We start from the raw sequence: 22,112 nt of genomic DNA, 5'->3' as shown, positions 1-22,112 counted from the left end.
AAGAGAGGCAACGCACCGCTCCAGCGCTCAGACTCCGAGAGGCAAGGACGGAGGCGAGATAGGGAGCTCAGCTCACTGACAGACGCACAACAAGAGAGGGGAGAAAGACGAGAGCTCCCGGGCTCAGTTACACACTCAAGTAACTTCAAACCAGCTCCGACAAAACAAGAGAAACAAAGAGAGAGAAAAGAAGAGAAGAAAAGAAGAAAGTCTGGATTCTTTGACTCTTTATTTTTGTGGCCTGCCTTGCGTGGATTTCTCTGGACATTTTTCGAGAAGCAGCGTTAATCCTTTTTTTTTTTTTTTTTTTTTTAACTTCCTGTTTTTATTTATTTATTTTGTCCTGAGCAGTTTAGCATCTTTTATCTCGACCTCCGCCGCCTCCTTGATATCCACCTCCCTGGACTGGAGAGGATAAATGGTTTGGGACATGTGTGTGGAGTAGATTTTAGCAGTGTATATGAATGAACTGATATTGTGTGTTTTTTGTCTTTGGATGTGAGAGTTTCGGTGTGTATTCAAACTTTAAAAAAGGGATTTTGAGCGTGTGTTGGTGTGTGTGTGTGTGTGTGTGTGTGTGTGGTAACCAGAAGTAAAGAGTGGCTGTCCTTGGGAGGAGAGGGAGGAGGAGGCGAGAGGTCTTTGAGGCGAGCCCCCAGTTGTTCCCATTGCGACGTGATCTGAGTTATGGATGTTGACGCATTCCTGCGGCGCTGCTGAGGAATAAACAGCACCGGGGACTACAGCAGAGACAGCCACAAAACTGCAGGCTTCACCACCACCAACAGCTGCATCTCCATCACCACGAATATTACCGATAAGTGTACATCTGCTACCACGAATCCTGCTCCGATCACATCTACTGCAGTCAGCTCAACCACCGCTACCAGCCATTCTACAGGTTTTAACGCCTACAGTCCCGGAGAGGTTGTGGGTCCCCAGACAGAGGAGGTTTGGTCGGTCAGTCAGGGGGGGTTTCTCCCACTCTCGTTCCCTCTCCCTGCACCCAGCTCAGCATGCCCCAGCCCCTGAGCACCTCCACAGCTCTGCCAGCTCCACTACCATGTGTAGATGGACAGTGACACAAGGTGCACCGGTCGCCTGGTTCTCCTCCTGCCCCTGCCGCAGACCTCCTTCACTTCTCCTCTCCCTCACCTTCCTCCTCCTGCTCGGAGCGTCCTCATCCTCGCCGCTCTCCGCTTTGTCGTCGGACTCTGACAAGAACCACAATGCACAAGGAGGGACCCCTCCTCACTTCTTCATCTCACGCCCACCACCTCCTTCCTCACCCGCACCGCTGCATGCATCCTCTGCGAGGTTGCCACGGGCGACCAATGTGTCATCGTCCTCCGCGACGGTCGTCGGGCGTCACGTGCGGAGCAGCTACAACCACCTACAAGGAGACGTGCGCCAGAGGAAACTGTTCTCCTACCAGAAATTCTTCCTTCGCATTGACAAGAAAGGAAAAGTTAATGGCACCAAAAGTGAGGACGATCCATACAGTAAGTCAACTAACTTATATATTTTTATGTGTTTCATTAGTTCCTTACATTGTAAACAGCATCTAACCATGACGATGGCAACTTATGAGGATTTGAAAGCAATCTTGGATTTTTTTAGGCTTTTACTGGATACTGAAGATCATGTATTATTTATCAGGGCTTGACAGTATCCAATAAATCAAGCGTACCATTAGCTATTTTGTCGCCTCCTAGACTTCTTAGTTGCACTAGAAAAGGATGCAAAAAAAGCCGAACACAAAGGGTAATCCACTTTACTAAAAACGCACATATCCATCCACGAGAAGACATCGGTAAAAGACGCACTGGTTGTCCCCTTCTCCGTCTCGTGTGTTTATCTGTGAAGAGAAATGTTTCTGTTTTCCCTCCCTGGGCAACAGTGCACAATAAGACAGGTGACTAGGCAAAGGAACAAATAACAGAGCTGCGTGCTTTTCAGCCTTTTCACCATGTGCAGAGGCAGGCATATTTGCCAGATTACAGAGAGTTTGGGAAAGGAGAGCATGACAGTAGGAGAGAGGGAGAGGAGGAGGAAAAATAAAATGAGTAAGCCAGGCAGATAGAAAGAGAGATGATCCACTGGAACCAATTAGAAATTGCCCAGAGAAAGTTCTTCCTCTTTGAGGAAATATCTAAAACACAGCTATTACAAAACCCCTGGGGAGAATTACAAGTACACTTACTCCTTGTTGCTATTGTGCCACAGCTATAATAGTGGCGGGCATATGCTAAGTATGAGGTTATACTTAGATGTAAAGTAATGATCATGCCATTCCTGCCCCTTTTTTCTAGTCGTGCATTTTGCGGGCTGCGTGATTTTAACCTTTATTTATCCTTAGAAGGGTCACTGAGCACACATGCTCTTTTGTCAGCACCACTGAGCCTCACATTCACACAGTTACACTTTGTCACACATAGTATATCTCATATATCGTCTTCCATTGCTGGGCACTGAGTAAGTCCACTGATAGGAGGCAGCTGGATGTACCTGAACTAGTTTTTGAGAGAATGCCTGAGTGAATGTGTAAGTGTAGAAAGAAAATAAATGTGCAGTGGATTAAAATGTTGATAATCTATAAATGCAACAATGCTTTAACGTTGTGGAATCTCTTCTAAGATAATTCGAGTGAAGATGTATATTAAGTTCATTAAAATAAAATAATGGTGAAACTTTGTTTTTCAGTTACTTAAAAACCAAACTGTACCACAACAGCAGGGATAGTGTTAAAATATAAATACTTTTAATGACTTATAAGGGCTATCATAATTATTTATGACTGATCCAGAACAGAAAATCAGCTGTTATCATTCTGTAGCCCACATCTTTATCTTCTAGTTAAACACATCTGGAAGTTCTCCAGGGCGACCGGTCTTCGGGCCTCAGAGGAGCTGCGCCGCCTGAGGGCACATTGACAGTAGTTGTTGAGGGAGAACAGAACATTACTCCCACATTTACCTGCCCAGAGTTTCCCTGCCAGTTCACGGAATTAGATGGGAGACGTCCAAAACACGAGCTAATTTCTTAAAGATTATAAAACAGACTCTCGCTGCTTTACGTCTACTGTATGTGTCGCAGCATGTCAAGCGTGTGTGTCTGGGAATGTAATCTTCATAAATGGATCTTTATCATTCGCACACCTTCATACACATGTCATAGGTTTGTATGCATCTGTCTGTGGGTCTGTGGTGCTGTACAAGCCTCTCCTGCTGAGAGCACACACACACACACACACGCACACACACACACACACACGCACGCACACACAAGCTGGAGCACAGAGAGGCCAGTCTTGCACATGGCCTCCATATGGCAAAGCCCACTTTTATTAGGGCCGGGGCCAGTGTGAATATGTGTGTGCATGTGTGTGTGTGTGCATGCTTGCATGTGTGTGTATGTGTGTGTGCCACTCAGACACCAAGGCTCTGCCAGACATGGCTGAAGGAATTTCAATTAGCGTCTCTTCCTCCCTCCCCTTGCCTGCAGTCCTCTCTGACACACACATGCGCGAACACACACACACACACACACACACACACGCTTTTACACACATGCACGTAAAGAGCTCAACCATTAGGGTGCAACGTGTCACTAACTATAATGGCATCAGGTCATGGCATTAGAGGCACAATCCATCAATTTCAACAGTTCCTGCAACTTGATTGTAAGTAAGAACTTTCTGGAAGAAGAAAATCTAAAATATCAGGACTTGGCTGTGGAGGCCAAACTTTTAGGCCGTATTTTTGTCTTGGCAGCATATTAAGTAGGTATTTCATCAAGCCGTATCTACCTGACAGCAAGTGCAGATGTTTAACATGTTTCAGACAGTAAAAAACAGTGGGTGGAAACCGGAGAAATTTGACTGTGATGAAATAATCATTAAACTATGTGTGTGTCTGCTCACTATCATACTACATACATACTCTATTGTTACAGTATATGCATCCGTGCACAAGCTTGCATGTACAGCAGTTTGTATGCTAATGCACCACCCCCTGCTATTTATGCATGCGCTCTAAAATCAGCAGAGAACAAATTGTACCCTTTCTAACTAAACCAAACAGAACGTATTCACATTCCCCTCACTGAGAACATGGATGCGGTATTTGACATGCTAGACGTCATGTTTTTCACATGATCATTCGTGCTCTCAAGTTTGTTTGTCTGCGCACATCTGCAATAAGTTTCCAATAAGCTTATTTTTAAATGCTACAGATTACAGCATTGTTATATAGCATTGTTAATTTATACTGTATAGGTGAAGAGCTGCACACAAACTTTTTGGCAAATAAGTTCTTTGATGCAAATTTCTGGCCTTTATATGCTTATTAAAAACACCTGGCTCCTTTTAGCAAAGCCACATAGCTTTCGTTATCTACTAAATATAACATACCAATATAATGTAATATTCCTACAAGGGCTTATTAGTCATAAAAACATACCGTTGCTTTAGGGAAGCATCAAATTGAAAACTAGTGATGCAGTAGATGATAGTGTGGCTATCATGGTCTAGTAGTCTGGTAATGTTCAGGAGGTCAGATTGCAAATGAGTGTCATTAGATGGTGTCAGAGGTGATGAAGAAGTTGTAGGTCCAGCTCCGGGGTCGAGCTTCTCCTCCACAGCCGAGCCTTTCTAATCATGTTGTCAGAGTTAGGGGCAGCGCATCACTCAAGGTTTAGGGTTTGTATTGTTAACATGCGCTCAGTAGTGCGTGACCATGTTTGTCCATTTGTATTCATGTGATCAGTGCCCATCTATCCATCTCACCTCATAAGGCCTTTCAAATAAGGCGTGCTAACAGTCTGAATATGGAAACCCTGCCGGGCTGCCATGCGATTAGCATTGATCCTTCCACTGACCATGAGCAACAAGACTCTCCTTGTTTTCTTCCCTCGCTGTTGTCCACGGACTGTCACATCTTGTTTACAAACAAACGAATAAAGCAATGAAACAAATGGACATGTGTTTGCAGTTGGACCGCAGACTTGCGGTAACGCGTCGCTCAATTAGTATTGAATGGTGCCAACTTGACTATAGCTGGAGCTTTGAATCTCGCTGCGGCCACCCGGATTGTAAAAGCTGCCACACATCCTTATTGTTAACATTTATCACAGCAGACACATTACCCACGAACATGAATGAATCCAACGCACAGCAATTTATGGATAGTCTAATACACTGGACATAATTCTGATTTAGTGAAGGTTTTCCATGTCCAGGCTAATTACACAGGTCTGCCCCCTCTGGTTTGACCCTTACCTATTGACCCGAGTCAGGAAGCTTTGGTAATGGAAAGGTCACCGCTACACATAGTGCATCACTTTGGGCTCTTCTGTGACTCTTTTAGCAATAGCAGTGTAGCTGGGGATGAAAACTTCTTGTAGTTTGACTAATTTGAGATGATTTTGGTGTGCAAGACTACAAAAAAATATAAATTTTTGATGGTCAAATGATATCTAAATTCTGCAGAAGAAAATGATTTTTCATACACAGCAAAAATCTCCATCTTACTAAAAACTTTTTTGGTTGATTACTGAGTATTAAATGCGGTGTTTTCTTACAATATATGTGTAAGAATCCGCCAATACATATCAACTTTTTTCAAGATTCAGTACCTTCAAACAAAGATATGTTCAACGATACAAAAAAGATAATAACATTAAGAATCGCCATCATCAGATTTCTTTTTCATTAGCAGAATGTAGAACAAAGTTGTGTTCAAGAAACGTCTGAATAAGGTCGACCCAACAGTACTCTTTCTACTCTGCATTCATGAACTTCTAATAACCCAGCAGGGTTACAACGCTAAGCAACAATGTGACAAGTGTTTGCCCTTCTTGAATTTTTCAACATCTTCATGAAATTAGTCCCAGTCTTTTCACTTGCTGTTTCTGGATCTTTTTTTAGTTTTTGTTCCGTCTGCCTTACTCTTCATCCTCCTCTCTGCTCTTGTGGTTGATGAGTGTGTTTAGGTTTCTCATGGGAAAAGGTAACAGTGTGGCCCATAAAAATGAGTTATGAGGAGATATGGGATGTACCAGAGGTTAGTGTCAGAGTTGCTTTTCATTCAAAGTTACTTTGACATCTTCATGGACTCTTCTCTCCAGCAGTCGTAAATAAAAGCGGTGTGCAAATGCCACGAGCTACAAGCTTGTTCAGGAAATACTGAACCTATCATCCACTTCTCCAAAAGCTGCCACAGCCAAGTACAATTACATTCAGCTGTGCTCTGAAAACATACAATAAACCTATACTACCTGTGCACTCCCTCCTATGTTTGCACCCTCTGATCTTTCTTCCTACTACACCGACGTAAATTTTGCTTATGGGTGTAACAAACAGGTGCTTTTTACTTCTTACGAGACCTCCTGATTGGGGCTGTGACGATATGAATTTTTTATTACCATGATGAAAAAGCAACAAATCCCTGCGGTTTACCACTAATGCCAACCCCCCCCACACAGTCTTTTTTTATTGGTCTTTACAGTCCAAAAATAATTTTAATAAATAAAAAAGTCTGCATTTGACTGCTAAAACCTCCTCTAATGCTGAGCAGTGCGCAGAGATGATCGCCGTGTTCATACACCAGCCTTTGTTAATATAATACCACAGGCCATTGCCTCGAGTCTTACCGGACAACGAAGCAATCCTGTCTGACCGGACGGTGGTTAGCCCGGCTAGCTCATGTAGCCACGTCTCGGCAAAGATGAGGACACAGCAGTTTGTCTTCTCTCTCTGGGAGGTCAGAAGTAGTCTTAGGTAGTCTAGTTTATTGTTGATGGAGCAGACATTGGTGAGGAAGATTGACAGGAGAGCTGGTCGACTGGGGTTAGCCATAGCGCTAATGCGACTTTTGTCACAGCCCTACTTCTGATTGGCTGGAAACAAAAATCATGGACAATCATTCGATCTAATCTAATCTACAGCCACAATTCAATGTATGGAGGAGCATGTTTTTCATTGAACATGGCACTCCTCATGGTGATGTTTTGTTAATAATCAGCAGGAGTCTGGATCAAATCATGTCAGTTCTGATTCATGACTCGTTTTACTGGAATCCACAGAGCAAATGCTGTCAATTTCCTGCAGAAATCTTACATAATATTGATTATAATCTTACCTAAGAGCGATGGTATTTTACTGTAGCTGACATATACTGTATCTTCGCCTCGTAGATTTAGAAATTACTTTATGGTTAATGGATCCAAGCCAAAGCACCAATAATGTCTTAACCTTTTGAGAAAGACGGATTAATGAGCCATTTACATGTATTTTACTGAATATTTAATGGCACTTTGCAGAAGTTATTACACAATCTTTGATGCCTGGAGCCTCAGCTGTTTAGTTTGGGACAATATTTAATCTGAGCCCCAGAAATCATGCCCTTAAGGTCTAGAAAGAAAAGACTCTGAAACGTTCCCGCACTGAGAAAACCAGCATGTTCTGATGTGCAAATTACACTGTATTTTTTTCGTTGTTGAAGACTTACAGTTATTAAATGCAACAAAGACAAGTTAATTTCTTTTAGTGAATCTAAAATAAGTTGTAAATGAAAAAAAGTCAAGTTGTTGCATTATCAGATATAATAAAAACAATATGATTTACGCAGCTCCTCTCCTCTCCCTGCCTTCGTCAGCACTATTCTCTTCTCATCTCACACACAGGGGTGAATCCAGAGGTCCAGATGTATGAGTACCCTTTGACCCCATTACTGCATGTACAGGGTCATTAAAGGAGCATGTGTGTGTTCAGGCTTTGGGTGTGTCAGGAATGTTGACGAGCATTGAAAATGATCACAAAAAAACCCTCCGGAGTTAACATTTCCCATCAAGATATTAAGATATTTTTCATTGTTAAAGTGCAGTTTTTATACTTTTCAAAGCTGAGTGTTTTTGCCAAGAGTCGCCAAGGACAATGACAGGATTCGTCTCATTTTTCCATCACTGTTTACATTTTTCCTGTCATCACTGCTTGATATTTTCCCATCAATTTGCTCCCCTGTCCATTAATGTGTCAGCTACAACAGGACTGAAATAAGAGCCAGATTTCTGTAGGCAAACTGAGGCAGCCCTGCCACAAACCCCAAACGCTCAGGCACCACCTTAAACAAAAGTCTTTCAGCAGCAAATCATGTTTTTGAAACATCTTGCGCTGCTTTGGAGCAAATCGTCTCTCCGAAGAGAAAATAGCTCCAAACATCAAGAGTCGATTACTAGCACAAAGAATCTGAAGTTGGATGGGGTTTTTTTTTGTTTTTTTTGTTTTGATGAACAGCCTTTTTCATTGTTTATGTTATGTGGAGGATTCTTGCAGAGTACGATCAGAAGAGAGGGAGGTAAAGAGATAGAGACAGGAGGAGATATTCTGATGTATTACTAATTCTGAGGTATTAACCAGATTTCCAAACTATCAAGCTTTAGCGTGAATCATCATTTCCATGTAACTGGTATGTAGTATACAAATCTTTTGAATTGATATAATGTTTCTACTGACTGGCTCCTCTGCTCACATCACTTTTCTCCCACTCCCTCTCTCACACTTGCTACGCACACACATTACACACTACCCCGTTCCTTTATGGAGATACATTACCAAAAGTAGCCCTATTGATTTCTGAATGATTGGGTATTTGGCGTTAGTTTTGGCATTAAAAAAATATTTTTTTTTGGCCTGGCAGGGGTTCTGGTGTACTTTAAAGAAACACTTTAGATGAATTTCTGAACACATGTAGGAGCATTGATTCATATTCTTGTTGTTTCATACGCTCATAGTGTCCATTTTTTACAATATGAGAAGCATTTACACAGTTCTTGGCTCATCTCAGTGCTCTCTTGACAACAATCCAACTGTTTGGTGTTGTCTAAATAACAAATCATTACATTCGACAACAAACTGCTAAACAGAATCACAGAAATGGATTCACTTTGAAGTAAACAGTGATTTGATGGTTGTTTGCATAGTTTACAGTTAAGTCATAGAGAAAAACTGTGGTGTTGCTGACATAGCAAATGCTGCGTTTTCCAGTTCCTAATGATTTAATGTGTGATGTCAGTGACATAATGGAGTTCATTGGCAAAGTCGGAGGCAGTGTTACTTTGTTCTAGAGGTAATTCTATTTGGAAAAAAAAGATGAAAATCACATGAAAAAATAAAATAAAATCAATGTAAAATGTGAGACTCAGCTTATAAAAATGCAAGTGAAAATATTCTGTAGTTGAATCTTTTCTCTTCTCTACTCTGAGCAGCCCATGACAGGACCTTTACTGTCAGTAAAGTGATTGTGCTATTTCTTTAGAAATTCAGTTTTTAAAGCTGAAGGATTTGGTCAATCAACAGAGAATTAATCTGTAAATATTTTGATGATCGATTAATAATTTAATTAATTAGAATACATTTTTCAATCTGAAGTACTGAACATTCAACAACACTGAACAAGCATTTTCTGCTTTTGTATGTTTTATATCACTGAAAATTAAATATCTTTGAGATGTGGACTGTTGGTCAGACAAAACAACAATCAACCGATTAATCAAGGAAACAAACATCAAAATATTCTACAAATCGATAGTCTCAGCCCAACTCAATTCCTTAACAAACCTTTTAGAAAATGAAAAAAAAACAACTTTAACTGTATTGTAGCATAATTTTATCAGACTTTCTCTACTAGCAACAATATTGAAAAATGCACTGGAAGCCTAATACTGAAAGTGTCATTTTGGTGTTAACCTGGTGCATGTGAACAGGCAGATTTCATGACCTTTGAAGCAGTGGGAGGTGAAGAATCTGTGACAGATAACAGGGTTGCTTCCATATAGACACCATGTGCTATAGGAACCCCCCCAACACCAAATACACACACACACACACACCTCATGTTCCTGCTCTCTGCTCTCACTCACCCCTAACCCTGCCCTACACACACACACACACACACACACACACGTGTGTGTGTTTGCAGAGCTATCCTTGCTAGGACATTGCCTTGACTTCAATTCATTGTGGACAGACTAACCCAAATCCTAAACCTAAACCTTAACCAGGACCTCAGAAATGACGTTTTGCCTCATTAGGACCAGGCTTTGGTCCCCATGAGGACTACTGGTCCCGACAAGGTCGGTGTTTATACCAAAAAAGGTCCCCAAGAGGTAACAAAAAATACACACACATGTGTACACACACACACCATGAAAGTGAGGCTCTTAATGGAGTCATCAAAGGTAGAGCTGAGAGCTGAGAGTTGAGCCCAGAGAGGCATCTGGACAGCCTGGTCGTTTGAACAGAGCAGCCAGCAATGCCAGCTAATTACCCCGTGTGTGTATGTGTGTGTGTGTGTATGTGTGTGTGTGTGTGTGTGTGTGTGTGCGTGCGCACTATGAGTACGAACATAAATGCATGTTTAAGGCGAAACAAATAAAGTAATACAGAGAGAGAAAGATGCATGTGACAAACAAAATAATATTTGTACATGCCTGTGCATAATATTTGTGGTGTAAAATAACACGATTTCTAAAGCTTAAAGTCCAGCGCCAACAACTCAAACCACAACAGTTGGGCAACATCACACTGGCAGCTGAACTGTAAATGAAAAATGTGTGAAATGCAGACGACCGTCACAGCACATTGCCTGAAAACATAACTCCTGCCGTGTCAGGCCTGTGAAATGTTTTGACAGAAACTGGCAGCTTTGGCACTTTATCATGTTACAAAGTCAACTGTGTTAAAGGAATCACAATAACTCAGGTGGTAATGGTTTTTTTTTTCTCCTCTCCATCAAAATCACCATTAACATTACTGTGAATTTCTTTTGGTTTCCTCCCAGCTGCTCTTAAATGTGTGTGACATAACTTGCTGTGGTCTTGCTGTGCTCGGTAAACTGATCTCAAATTATGCGGATTGGAATGACCCGCGCAGACGAAACTTAACGCTATCTGTTGGCTAGGCGGAGAGACCTCTGGTATTATAAACAGAGGGATTTCACTCAGGTGATCCGTTTTGTTTGATTTTTGAATAATCTGGGTTTGTTTTTCTTTTCCTACCTTTGCCAGTTTTGAAATCACACACAGCTTGAACAGTGTGGTTTCGGCTATTTCAGTCCTACAAGAAAGAAAGTGATGTGAGTGTTCCTGTCAGGGAAGGAAATAAAACCATTATGGGGGCGAGAAAAAGTTAAATAATACAGTGAGTGCAGGTCAAATTGAACAATCCTACTAATGAAAAAAGTACTTGAGAAGAAACTAATTCAATGTAGTATGCAAAGGGCACATCGTATCTGTTTAATATGATTTATAACCCAGAAATTTAATATGTGCAAAACACATTTTGAAAACAAATCCGTTTACCAAAATTTCTATTTGTTTAAAAAAAAAAAAAAAAAAAAAAAAATTGGCCATACTGAAAATCAGAAACAGGCCTCTGTTTTTTCCATCTTCGGTCAAAAACCGTCAGCCCGGCGGGCTTTGATGTGGCCACTTAACACAGGATGATACTGTTGTCAACCACATCAGTCTAAACCAATACCTCAGCGCTCCTCAAAACACATAATATAGCCTACAGCACTTTCTACTCCAACCCAATATCTTCGCCAGCACTCGCCAGCAAACTGCACAACCAAGACATGTTTGTTCTCTCTCAGGCTTCATAAAGAGCCGGAAATCTTCGACCAAACTCCAAAGAAAAATAATGCAAAGGAAATAGTTTAATCCTGTCAAAACCACGGGTGGCTTGAAAGCAGCCAAGAAGAGTCTTTCTGCATAAAAACCTTTGTGTGAATGCATTTTATTCATTGTTATTGTATTTGAATGACCAAATACAGGGACATAGTTTTATATATTCAATTCATATCTAATTTAAGTATATTCGTGGTCCATTTTTCCTTTCTGAATTCCTCTTTTTTTTTTTTTCTTTTCTTTTGAGTCTCATGCGGTTGCATGGATGTACACTCATGTCACCATGAATATCAGACATCATCAGTCACTCTGTTGCCATAGTTTCAAAGAGAAAAATGATCGTGGTGTTTAGACCTTAACTGATGCAAATCAGATATTAAATCTTTAAAAAAAAATAAAATAAAATACAACAGGGGCATTTTTGTTTCATAAAAAAAAAAAAAATTGCATCTCAGATGTCACATTTAAATTTAGAGTGAGAGAATTAGTTGTTGCAGAGAAACACAGGAACAGTCAGGGGGTTCATCCAAATATCTGAGCGCTGGACCTAGAATAAAAGAACCGAACCGTTCCCATTCATCTCACTGAGGGGAGTTCATGACACAAGCTAGTGACAATATTTCACAATAAAGAACGAGACCTCTCCGGGCTGCAGGCACGCAGTCGACCCACTCACAGCTGGTCACTGTGTCGAGGTCACAATGTGAACAACCGCAGTATAATCTTCAAAAAAGCCCCTGGATAAACAGTGGAAACATTTTCACAACCTCCCTTAACCTTTAGGTTCAGCTGGAGTCTCACTAACAGTGTTTCCAAAGAGGCCGGCTGGGGGTCGAGGGGAGGTCTGCATATGTGTGTTCCTCTGTGTGTGTGTGTGTATGTGCGTGTTCCTGTTTGTATCTGTGAGCATTTTTGTATATGAGTGAGACTGTGCAAGTCTGCGTACGTTAGTTGTTACTCATGCAATCGTCTTCCTCAGTCTGCTGTTCAGAGCTGTAATTATTAAATATCTCAAAACTTACGATGAGTATTTTGTCCTAACTTGTGAGTGATGGTTACACTTTGAAGGAGGTACAAAGGCAAGTTATTACCCCAACTTTTATATTAATTAAAACTAATGGCTGTATTTTCTATGGTATAAGGTCAAAAGTACATTCAATTCTGGTGGTGATGTTTTTCAAAAAGGTGAAACCAACCAACCAAATAACTCTACAGCAGGCCTCTCTGTATTCTTTCCCAATTGAGACCAATACTTAATCAAAAAACTAGACTTTCTGTGCCACCGAGCCTATTGTTACTGAATGCCAGTGTGTGTGTTATGAAGCTACAGCCTTACAAGATCTCAGTGACGACATGTCCCAAATTTCAGTCATGTTTAAAGACTGAAGTCTACCGTGTGGAGAGGGAGGAAAGTTGAAATTTTGACCAAGAGGGAAAACTTGAGAGGATTAGAGTACAAAGAGATCGATTTAAAGAGAATAATGGTGAGGACAAAAGGAGCATTGAGGGGAGGAGGGAAGAGAAAATAAAAGAGACTAGAGATGAAGCACAAAAAGATAAATCAGAGACAATAAGTGCAAAATGGAAACGCTGGGAATTTTAAAACAAGTCAAACGATCGCATCTCACTGCGCCCTCTTCTTCTGCGACTCTAATATCCACATAACAGTACGGGATCGAAACGCGCTTGAATTTGCATTTTCTTTCGCCAGTATTCTCGAAATTCTGTCAAAATTAGTGGTAAATCTGGATGGAAACTTGGCTTGTGAGGTTGAGAAATTATACCACATACTAAGCAGAGGTTAGAAAGTTTAAGGGAACCAGACAACAAAGCAACAACAAACATCCACAGAATGTGGTGAGCATAACAGTCTCAAGACACCAGCACTCCTGACCTGCCAATACCACAAATAACCACTACTATTACTGAAGCTATAGATCAAAAAATGGTTTAAGTTTACAAAAGCTGCTGTTGAGTTGCTGTATTCTGTATGTCTGATTTGTATTGCACTTTTTTAACAGGCAGATTTCTGGTCATGTTGTAGATTTGACAGTCACAGTGGAGTTGGGATTTGGCTATAAACTCATTAAATATGGTAGTGGTCTTTATGAAGTGGTTAATGAACAGTTTCTTACTGTTAGAGGGCCAGGTTGTGTTTATTTGTACTTGTGGCTCTGTCAGTGTTACGGTTTGGGTTTGACTGGCAAAGACCCATTTGGCTTGTTTTTATGAAAGTTGTAGTGTTGCCCTGTTACACACAGGTGTTTGCCCTTGGTAGTTTCTTCAAAAATGTTGATAGCGGAAAATGTCCATGCCTTTTATATTAAGTGAATCCTGTGTGCTATTTGTGCTTTGGGTCCTATTTTTTTCCCTTTACACTTAAAACATAAATTCATAATGAAGTTGTTGGGCTGTGATCCAGGGAACACAGGGAGGAAGAAAACAGAGTTTTTCCTCTTCAGAAAAGGGAGAAAAATACACGAACAGGCTCAAGACATCAATATGACAAGGTGTTGAATGAGGAAAATTAGAGTAAAACAACAACAACAAAAAGCTTTAAGGGTAACGTAGATCTAGCACAAGCACTTTGAATCATTTGCTCAAGTGTGTATTTGCACATGCCTGTATCTGTGTGTGTTTTTATCACAAAAACCTGACCTGTGTTTTAGGCTCTGGTCCTGTTTTTCTCCGTCTTCTTGCCGTAAACTCTGTTGCTGCAATCTAAGCCTTTTGTTGCAGCCTGGCCTTTTAACTCACAGGCAGACGGGCTGCTTCTGGTAACTGGTAAAGGGGGCCATAAAAGAACCCTGTGCTTTGGTTTCTGACAAACCACATCAAACAGGATGAGGGGAAAAGGGTTTGAACAGGTGGACCGGCCTCTAGCACAGCACAGACAGATCTTATTTTGACAGATCACAGCTTAGAAATGTCAGCTGTGGTGCAGTGAGATGGAACATTTTGAAGCTGATAGATCAGTGTTGTGTTGCGGTACAAGCGACTGCTTTTATGCGCATCTGTGTGAGTAATGGACTTAACAAAGCAAGCCAACATGATGCACTTGTGAGCTACAAAAATCTTCTTGAAGTTTAGACTTTTAACAACCTTTTAGTGACCAAATAAGGGAATTGAGAGGATGGATTAATGCCAGTACACCTCAGCCAAGGACTACATTTAACAGAAAAGAAAACCAAAACAGAAACAAAACATGAGGCCAAAAACAGTTAAAAATAAACCAACTGCAGACATACAGTACACACGGGAACACTGTCACTGCAAAAAAACATCACAGCTCATTTTTATACCCTTTTTTTTTATACATTTCCAAATACAAAAGTGTCTCTCATTTCTTTGAAATAACACTGAGAGACAGACTGGGAGACAACAGTAAAGTTCAACTTTCAGGGCAGTTAGTGGGTCGATACTCTCAGTCGTCTCCATCTGAAGTTACAACAAGGCTCCCTGAGTCTCATCCACTCATCACACCAGGTTGTTGGATGTTGCAAATCTCTATCGGAGTGAGGGCAGCAAATGGCATCAGGTGGACAGACAGGTAGAAGTCATATGAGATTTAAAGTTTAAAAGAACAAAAATGGGAGTCATTTGCTTGATCTACAACACTTTCATCCTCTCACACTATTTATTGTTTCCTTGCTTTTCCTGGTCATCGGGATTTATTTGACTTCCTCCTTAACAACCTTGGGGAAAATATGAACATGTGTGACTCTAGAAAGAAAAAATAATTAACAATAATTAACTGTTCTGGATATTTGCCTCAAGTCATGTTTGGTAACCTGACCACTATGACTAATTCACTTTCTATGGAGGAAACAGGCTGATTAAATGGATTTTCAGCAATGCTGCTTGGCATAAGGTTGTCCGTTCATTATTTGAACAAGAATCTGACACTTTGAAAGCTCAGGAATGACAATGATAGACCTTTAGAGATACTCTGGATAGACTTTTCCTGTTTCTCCTTCCATCCTCCCTACTATTCCTGCAACCAGGCTCCACTTCCTACTGGCCCCTGTTAGCTAATCCTCTCAAACCCCTGATAGTTTTATGGCTTGGTGTAACTGACTTTAGGATGAGAGAAGAAAGGGCCGGAGACCACAGCTTAAACCAGTAATTGGTTCAGGCTTGAAAACTGATACGGACGCCTTGACCTCTTGCCAAACTGGCAGCCAGAAAGCCTCTCTCCGTCCTGTCCGTGTGCCTGCCTGCCTGCCTGCCTGCGCTCCCCTGGTCAGAAAAACAAACATAGAGCGGAGAAATGTTTTTTCCTGGCTTACACCTCGGTCCCAGGGCATGCAGCCCACAAGCTAACCAGCAAATGAACAGGGGGCAAGAGGCCGGTCTGAGGTCTGACTGTCACATAGTGAGGCAGAGGCAGAGGGAGAGAGAGAGAGAGAGAGAGGGGAGGGAGACGAGACTGGGGCTCACTTGTGAGGAAGAAACTGAGATGATTCAGGTTTCTCCTACAGCATTTTAAGGTTTATAAGCTATTTTGAAAAATTACAGAACCCGAGATGCACCTTTTTTTACATTTTAAACTAATATTTTTACAGTCAAATACCTGCTTTTGTGGTGTTTTAGATCCCACAATCTCTCAACTTTGTTAAGAAAATATGACTTACACTCACAAGAAACAATTAAGTCTATAAACTTGAGAGCAAATGCAGAAAGAATCTGTCAATCGATTAGTCAATGGACAAAAAAAATGATCAATGTTCAAGTGTGAGGATTTTTTTTCTTTTCTCTCTTTTCTCTTTTTTTTCACTTGTCTTTGGGTTTTGTACTGACGCTCGAATAAAACAAGCTATTTGAAGACTGGGAAAATTGTGATATAGCTTAATAATGACAACAAACATTAGTTGTAGCCCTATTTATGTTATGATCATCAAACCCAGCAAAAACTGAGAAAATGACCAGCTTCAAGTTTTGACATCTATCTGTCTCTCTCTGTCCCTGCTGCATCAGGTATTTTGGAGATCAAGTCAGTGGATGTGGGAGTTGTGGCCATCAGGGGCCTCAGCAGTAACTACTACCTGGCAATCAGCAAGAGGGGAGACCTATACGGAGCGGTGAGTAGTTGTTTCAGAACCTTTTCACAATGATATCCGTTATGTGCTCATCCACTCATCAATCCTAATGAACCAAAGATACACTTTTCTCTCTAAACCTGTGACTCTGCAGTTTTGAATTTTCTTGAATGCTTTTTTTTTTTTAAAAAAAAACAACAGACAAGGCAGCAAAGACTCTTTTCCAGAAATACATAGGAACCACAGTTAGTCGACGCGAGCTCTCCTCTCTGCTACCTATCTCTCCTCTCCATTCAGAAACAGGAAACACAATCCTTCAGTTTCTCTATTCTGCTTCAGTCCCTCTGGGGGAGAGCAGCCCTTGTTTCATCTGTTTTCTCTCTTTCTCTCTCTCTCTCTCCTTTTCTTCATCTCATTCTCTCCCTTCCTTTTTTCTCTTTTTTCCTTTACTTTGAAAGACCTAACTTTCAGCGTGTCTCTCTGGGAGCCACACCACAGATGAAATGACACACGGTAGAAAGAAAGAGGCATTCTGTTGCATGGCCTGAAACTGAATTCCCATGACGTCTTCTGCTCGGTGCAACACAAGCCACAGTAACACGGCGCTGAAGGGCTGGCATTCGATTACACTTGATGGGTTTACACAGTGACTTCTTTATCCAGTGATAATCAAATGAAATCATTGTTTCATTATATTGCCAGATCAATACATGTAAGTGACAAAGAGGATTATGATCGCCTTAAGGCTTTACTGTGATTGAATTTATATAGAATTATCAAGGAAAACAAATTCGCAGTGCGGTCTGTGATGTAAGATTTTATTTTTAATAGTTTCTTCTGTATTAAATGTGTAGATTTTCTTGCTTTTAACATCAGCCCACTAAGCCAGTTTGTAAAACGATACTGACATTATTATTTCTCATGATTCATTACCATAATTTGATGTCACTTATGATTACAGTTTCTTTTTTTTTTTAATCCCCTTCTCTAATCATTTAATTGAAAGGCAGCCAGCACACACACACACACACACACACACACACACACACACACACACACACACACACACACACACACACACACACACACACACACACACACACACACACACACACGCACACAGTTTGGTTGTACCCAGAGACCAGCATTAGTTAAAAAACTGCACAGTGTCTGTAAAATATTCTCATTTTGCTTTGGGAACATTCAGTTTTACTTCTGGAACCAATTTGAACAGCTGTGGCTAGATACAGAGAGAGAGAGAGAGTTATACTGTGCATGTGTGTGTGTGTGTGTGTGTGTGTGTGTGTGTGTGTGTGTGTGTGTGTGTGTGTTGTGCGTTCGGGGCAAGTACATTTTTGCTTGTGAATATCAACTGCATCCAGTTAACTGACTGTTTAAGTGACATTCGCCTGAAGCACAAGGGCAGCTTCCAGTAAACTGACAAATGTTACTCTCTCAGATCATTTTCTCTTCATTTACCAGTGGGTGGTCACTGCGGTAATGTAAGCCACAAACATGGTGTCACGATGCTCTTTGCTGGCAACAAACCTGAATCTTTAAGAAATCAGATCTCATGCTAACCTCTCTGCCCCCCCCACCACCACCACCACCACCTCCACCACCACCCCACCCCCCACATCCCTCCAGCGCCCCCTCAGTCATCCAGTCCACTGACAAACAAACATCTACAATAATTTCATGTCCAGCCTTTTACAATTGGCCTTGATTACACTGGGGATTACTCTTAAGCAATAGTCGACCATTTGTTGATCTATGTTGTTACAAGAATATCGACATGTTGCTGTGCTCAGACAAGGTCCAGAAAAAGAAAGAACATTAATAAAAATGAAAATAACAAAAAGCAACAGCAGTGACAAAGTCTGAGATGTGACTGTAATTTTCCAGTAATACAAATCACTTACAGCTACTAATGATGGTAAAAAAGAAACTGATGGTAATGAAACTGAAAGATTATGAAGATGAACTGAGGACAAGATGACAAGACTAGGCTCCATTAAAAGAGTGACTCATTCCAATATGAAACCATCTATTGACATGATTTATGCACTTACAAGAGCAGTAAGTCAACCAGGTTAATAAAACATACAGCGATTAAGCAAACACAGCTGTACAGCCTCATGACTTGTTAATTAGTTATTCAAAAAGGGAAAAATACAAACCCTGAGATATCCACAGATCTCATGCAGCATCATCCAAGTCCTGATATTGTTCCATATTTATATCTGTCTTCATAAACCTGCTCTCAAAAGCATTAAAACTCTAACTTTACATTATTTTCGTTATTGATTATGACATTTAATGATTCATCTGACAAATTTCTTCTTCAAATACTCCTTCACAAATCATTTAGTCTATGAAATGTCAGAAAATAGTGACATGGGGGAATTGTTGGGTCTCTCTAAATTAAAGAGTCTAGACCTGCTCTATGTGAAAAGTGCCTTGAGATAACTTTTGTGATGATTTGATGCTATATTAATAAAATTAATTAAAATTTCCTAAAGCTCAAGGTGATGCCATCAGATTTCTTGCTTTGTTCAACCAACAACCTGAAACCTGAAAGATATTCAGTTTACCATCATATAAGACAAAGAAAAGCAGCAAATCCCTCCATTTGGAATTAGTGAACATTTGGCATATTTGCTTGAAAAGTAACTTAAAACATCATCTTCAGACATGTCATTAAAAATCCTATATGCTTCGAATATAAATTGTGCCAGACATGTTTTTTCCACAAAAAATGTTCAGTTGTTAAAAATCGTCTTAAAATGACATCTCCTTCTTCTCCCTCATTGAAAAATATTGACATATTTTTCGTTTGAAACGTCTATGCTCAGTGTTGTGTGTGCTGGAGGCTTCAAGTTTCCACATCACACGTGTAAAGTTGCATAGTGGACTACAATTGGCTTCTAGCTAGTTGTGATGTCACAAATCACAGCGTTGGTACCTTTCAACTCAGATTGAAGGTGAGCACAGAGAAACTTTCCCCCTTCAGCAGATGAATGTGAAAACAGCCTTCTAGTGTCAAACTCTGCAAATATATCTGAAGAAACAAGAATAAAAACACAATTTTGACTGGAGGGTGACTGAATGAATTTTCCGTCTGACAGATTGACTAACTGATTAAATCAACTACGGTCCCACAGCATGTATCTCTGTTCAAGCTGAACCTCAGTCACACAGTCAGCATCACATTATAGCAGAGTGGAAAGTTTCAAATCACTGTCTATTTAGAGCTGGCTCTCTTATAAGCAGAAAATGCATCAAAAAAAAATGAAGATCTTCTGAAATCTTTGTCTCTTTGCTCTGATTTATTTTTGCATATCTCTCATTTACACTTCTTCTTCCTCTCTCTCTGCAGAGGGACTTTGGTCCGGACTGTCGTCTAATTGAACGCATCGAGGAGAACAAGTACAACACCTACGCTTCAGCGGAGTGGCGCAACAAGAAGAAGCACATGTTTGTGGGACTCAATGCCAATGGCAAGCCAATGAAGGGGAAGAAAACACGGAGGAAAAACACAGCCACTCACTTCCTGCCCATTGTGGTACAACCGCGATGATTGGACATATCAGCCATGGGAGATCTCTGCAGACAGCAGGGCATCAGACATTATTGAAGTGACAGTGATGGCTACATTGGACAGATCTGAATCAGATCTGAATGATGCACTGAGGAGGAAAAGAATGGAAACCTATAGACATTTTATCTCTGTTGGATAAAGACATTTCTATTTTTAAAGAAAGAAATAAGATATATTGGTATACAATGTATATATTATTTTCTGTTTTAAATTATAAAGTACATTGGCACAGTAGAAAATATGAAAAGAAATGACTTCTGTGCCAAAATGTGATTAGTAACTCACATTTCTAGATTTGTGTCCAAGTGAAACGCTTGACTGGGAAGTAAATGTAATAAATAAATGGCAAAATGTGTAAGAGGAAAATGAAGAGGAAGGAGGAGGAAGTATTGACAGAAAGCCGACTGACAGGAAAGGAGAAGAAAAGACGAGAAGAGCGGGAAATGAAAATGATGAGGGAGAGTCAAGAAAGTACCAACACAACAGCAAGTCTAACACTATCATGTTTTTTTCTTTAAATTTATTTATTTTGTGTAATATTTAACAAAAAAGAACAAAAACACAAAAAGGACAAATTCTTGTCTTTTTACCATTTATGCTTCTCTTTTTTGAATACTAATCATTTAAACCTGAATAAATATAAAAAATATATTTGTCTTTAACTTGTTTGACTGACTTTGAATTCTTTTTAGATATTTTTATGGCTCAGTTATTGGTTGCTCTATTGTAAATATACCACAAATAGATAGAAATAAATGGATAAATAAAACATTCAAGGGAACTCTTCAGTTGACACAGATAATTTATTTACTGTATTTTTTTTTACCACCATGCAAAGTGCTGGGAATCACAGTAATAAACATCATGTGACAATGTTACACTGCAGCAGAATGTACAAAACTGCTTACATGAGTACAATATATGCAGTAGTTAGATTCCACTTTAAATGTAGGTATTTAATTGTAATTACACAAATTTTATTTGATATTGATTATTTGACTAAATAATCTTAACTAAAGGTCTATTCACTGGCTTTTTCCAGAGCTTTCAACAACTTCTTGCAGTCTGCTCAGCGTTCCTTGATGGAACATACGGCATCTGCTGACGAAAACTGTTAGATGTAGTTAAAAGCTCTGGAAAAGCCAGTAAGTGAACCTTGAGTTAAAGGACCACTTTGTCCATTTTCAACCTTATATTTTTTCTATCCGAATTAGTATAGTAGTGTGAAAAACAACAATAGTTGTGATTAATGTTTTCTGTGTCTCTGCAAAATCTGGTAGTTGGGGGCAAGGAGGAACTTCAGACTATGTTGGTAGTGGTGCCTTCTAGGACGGTCAAATGTGGGTCTCTCAAAACACTCCGCCTACCATGTTACACTAGCGATAGGGAAAAGCAGACACTAAAATATCATACTATTAAATACTTTAAAATATCACCACATCTGGTAGAAAACTAGTTTCATGATACGAGGCTGAATATCATGCTGTTGAATCAGATACGACACAGGAAGAACCAACCGCCAGACTGGAGCTATGTTACAAAGAGGCGCCTGCAGCCAGACAGGCGGCTGCACCATCGACCGGTGCAGAGAGAACCAAGACAGAACAGAAAACTCTGCACTGCAACAAACTTTGTGGTGCTTCGGTAAACCTGACTTTGTTTTCTGATAGATTATTATATCGGACTTTAACTCTGAATACAGAATAACAGTGACTGTGTTGCATGTAACGAGGCTGCATCCAAGCCTTGACCACGATCTGGTCCGGCTCCTTGTCCAAAACGATAAA

The 22,112-nt window shown here is 40.3% G+C and overlaps 1 protein-coding gene across 1 annotated transcript; it reads left to right on the top strand.

Annotated features, from left to right (window-relative positions):
- The first annotated feature begins 738 nt into the window (after window positions 1-738).
- On the top strand, window positions 739-20,889 carry fgf10a (fibroblast growth factor 10a). Its single transcript, XM_042394974.1, has 3 exons — window positions 739-1,502; window positions 16,663-16,766; window positions 20,104-20,889. The coding sequence occupies exons 1-3, from the start codon at window positions 1,064-1,066 to the stop codon at window positions 20,302-20,304; spliced, it is 744 nt and encodes a 247-aa protein (XP_042250908.1). The 5' UTR covers window positions 739-1,063; the 3' UTR covers window positions 20,305-20,889.
- Window positions 20,890-22,112: the final 1,223 nt, after the last annotated feature.

Source organism: Thunnus maccoyii, chromosome 19 (genome assembly GCF_910596095.1).
Source record: "Thunnus maccoyii chromosome 19, fThuMac1.1, whole genome shotgun sequence".
NCBI lineage: Eukaryota > Metazoa > Chordata > Actinopteri > Scombriformes > Scombridae > Thunnus > Thunnus maccoyii.
This window is presented reverse-complemented; position numbering and strand designations above follow the sequence as displayed.

What these genes read in the sequence shown, in the direction of transcription:
- fgf10a (XM_042394974.1), top strand. Translation starts at nt 1,064, where the DNA reads ATGTGTAGATGGACAGTGACACAAGGTGCACCGGTCGCCTGGTTCTCC. An exon ending in AAGTGAGGACGATCCATACA is followed by an intron (nt 1,503 to 16,662) that starts GTAAGTCAACTA and finishes CTGCTGCATCAG; the next exon opens with GTATTTTGGAGATCAAGTCA. An exon ending in GGGGAGACCTATACGGAGCG is followed by an intron (nt 16,767 to 20,103) that starts GTGAGTAGTTGT and finishes CTCTCTCTGCAG; the next exon opens with AGGGACTTTGGTCCGGACTG.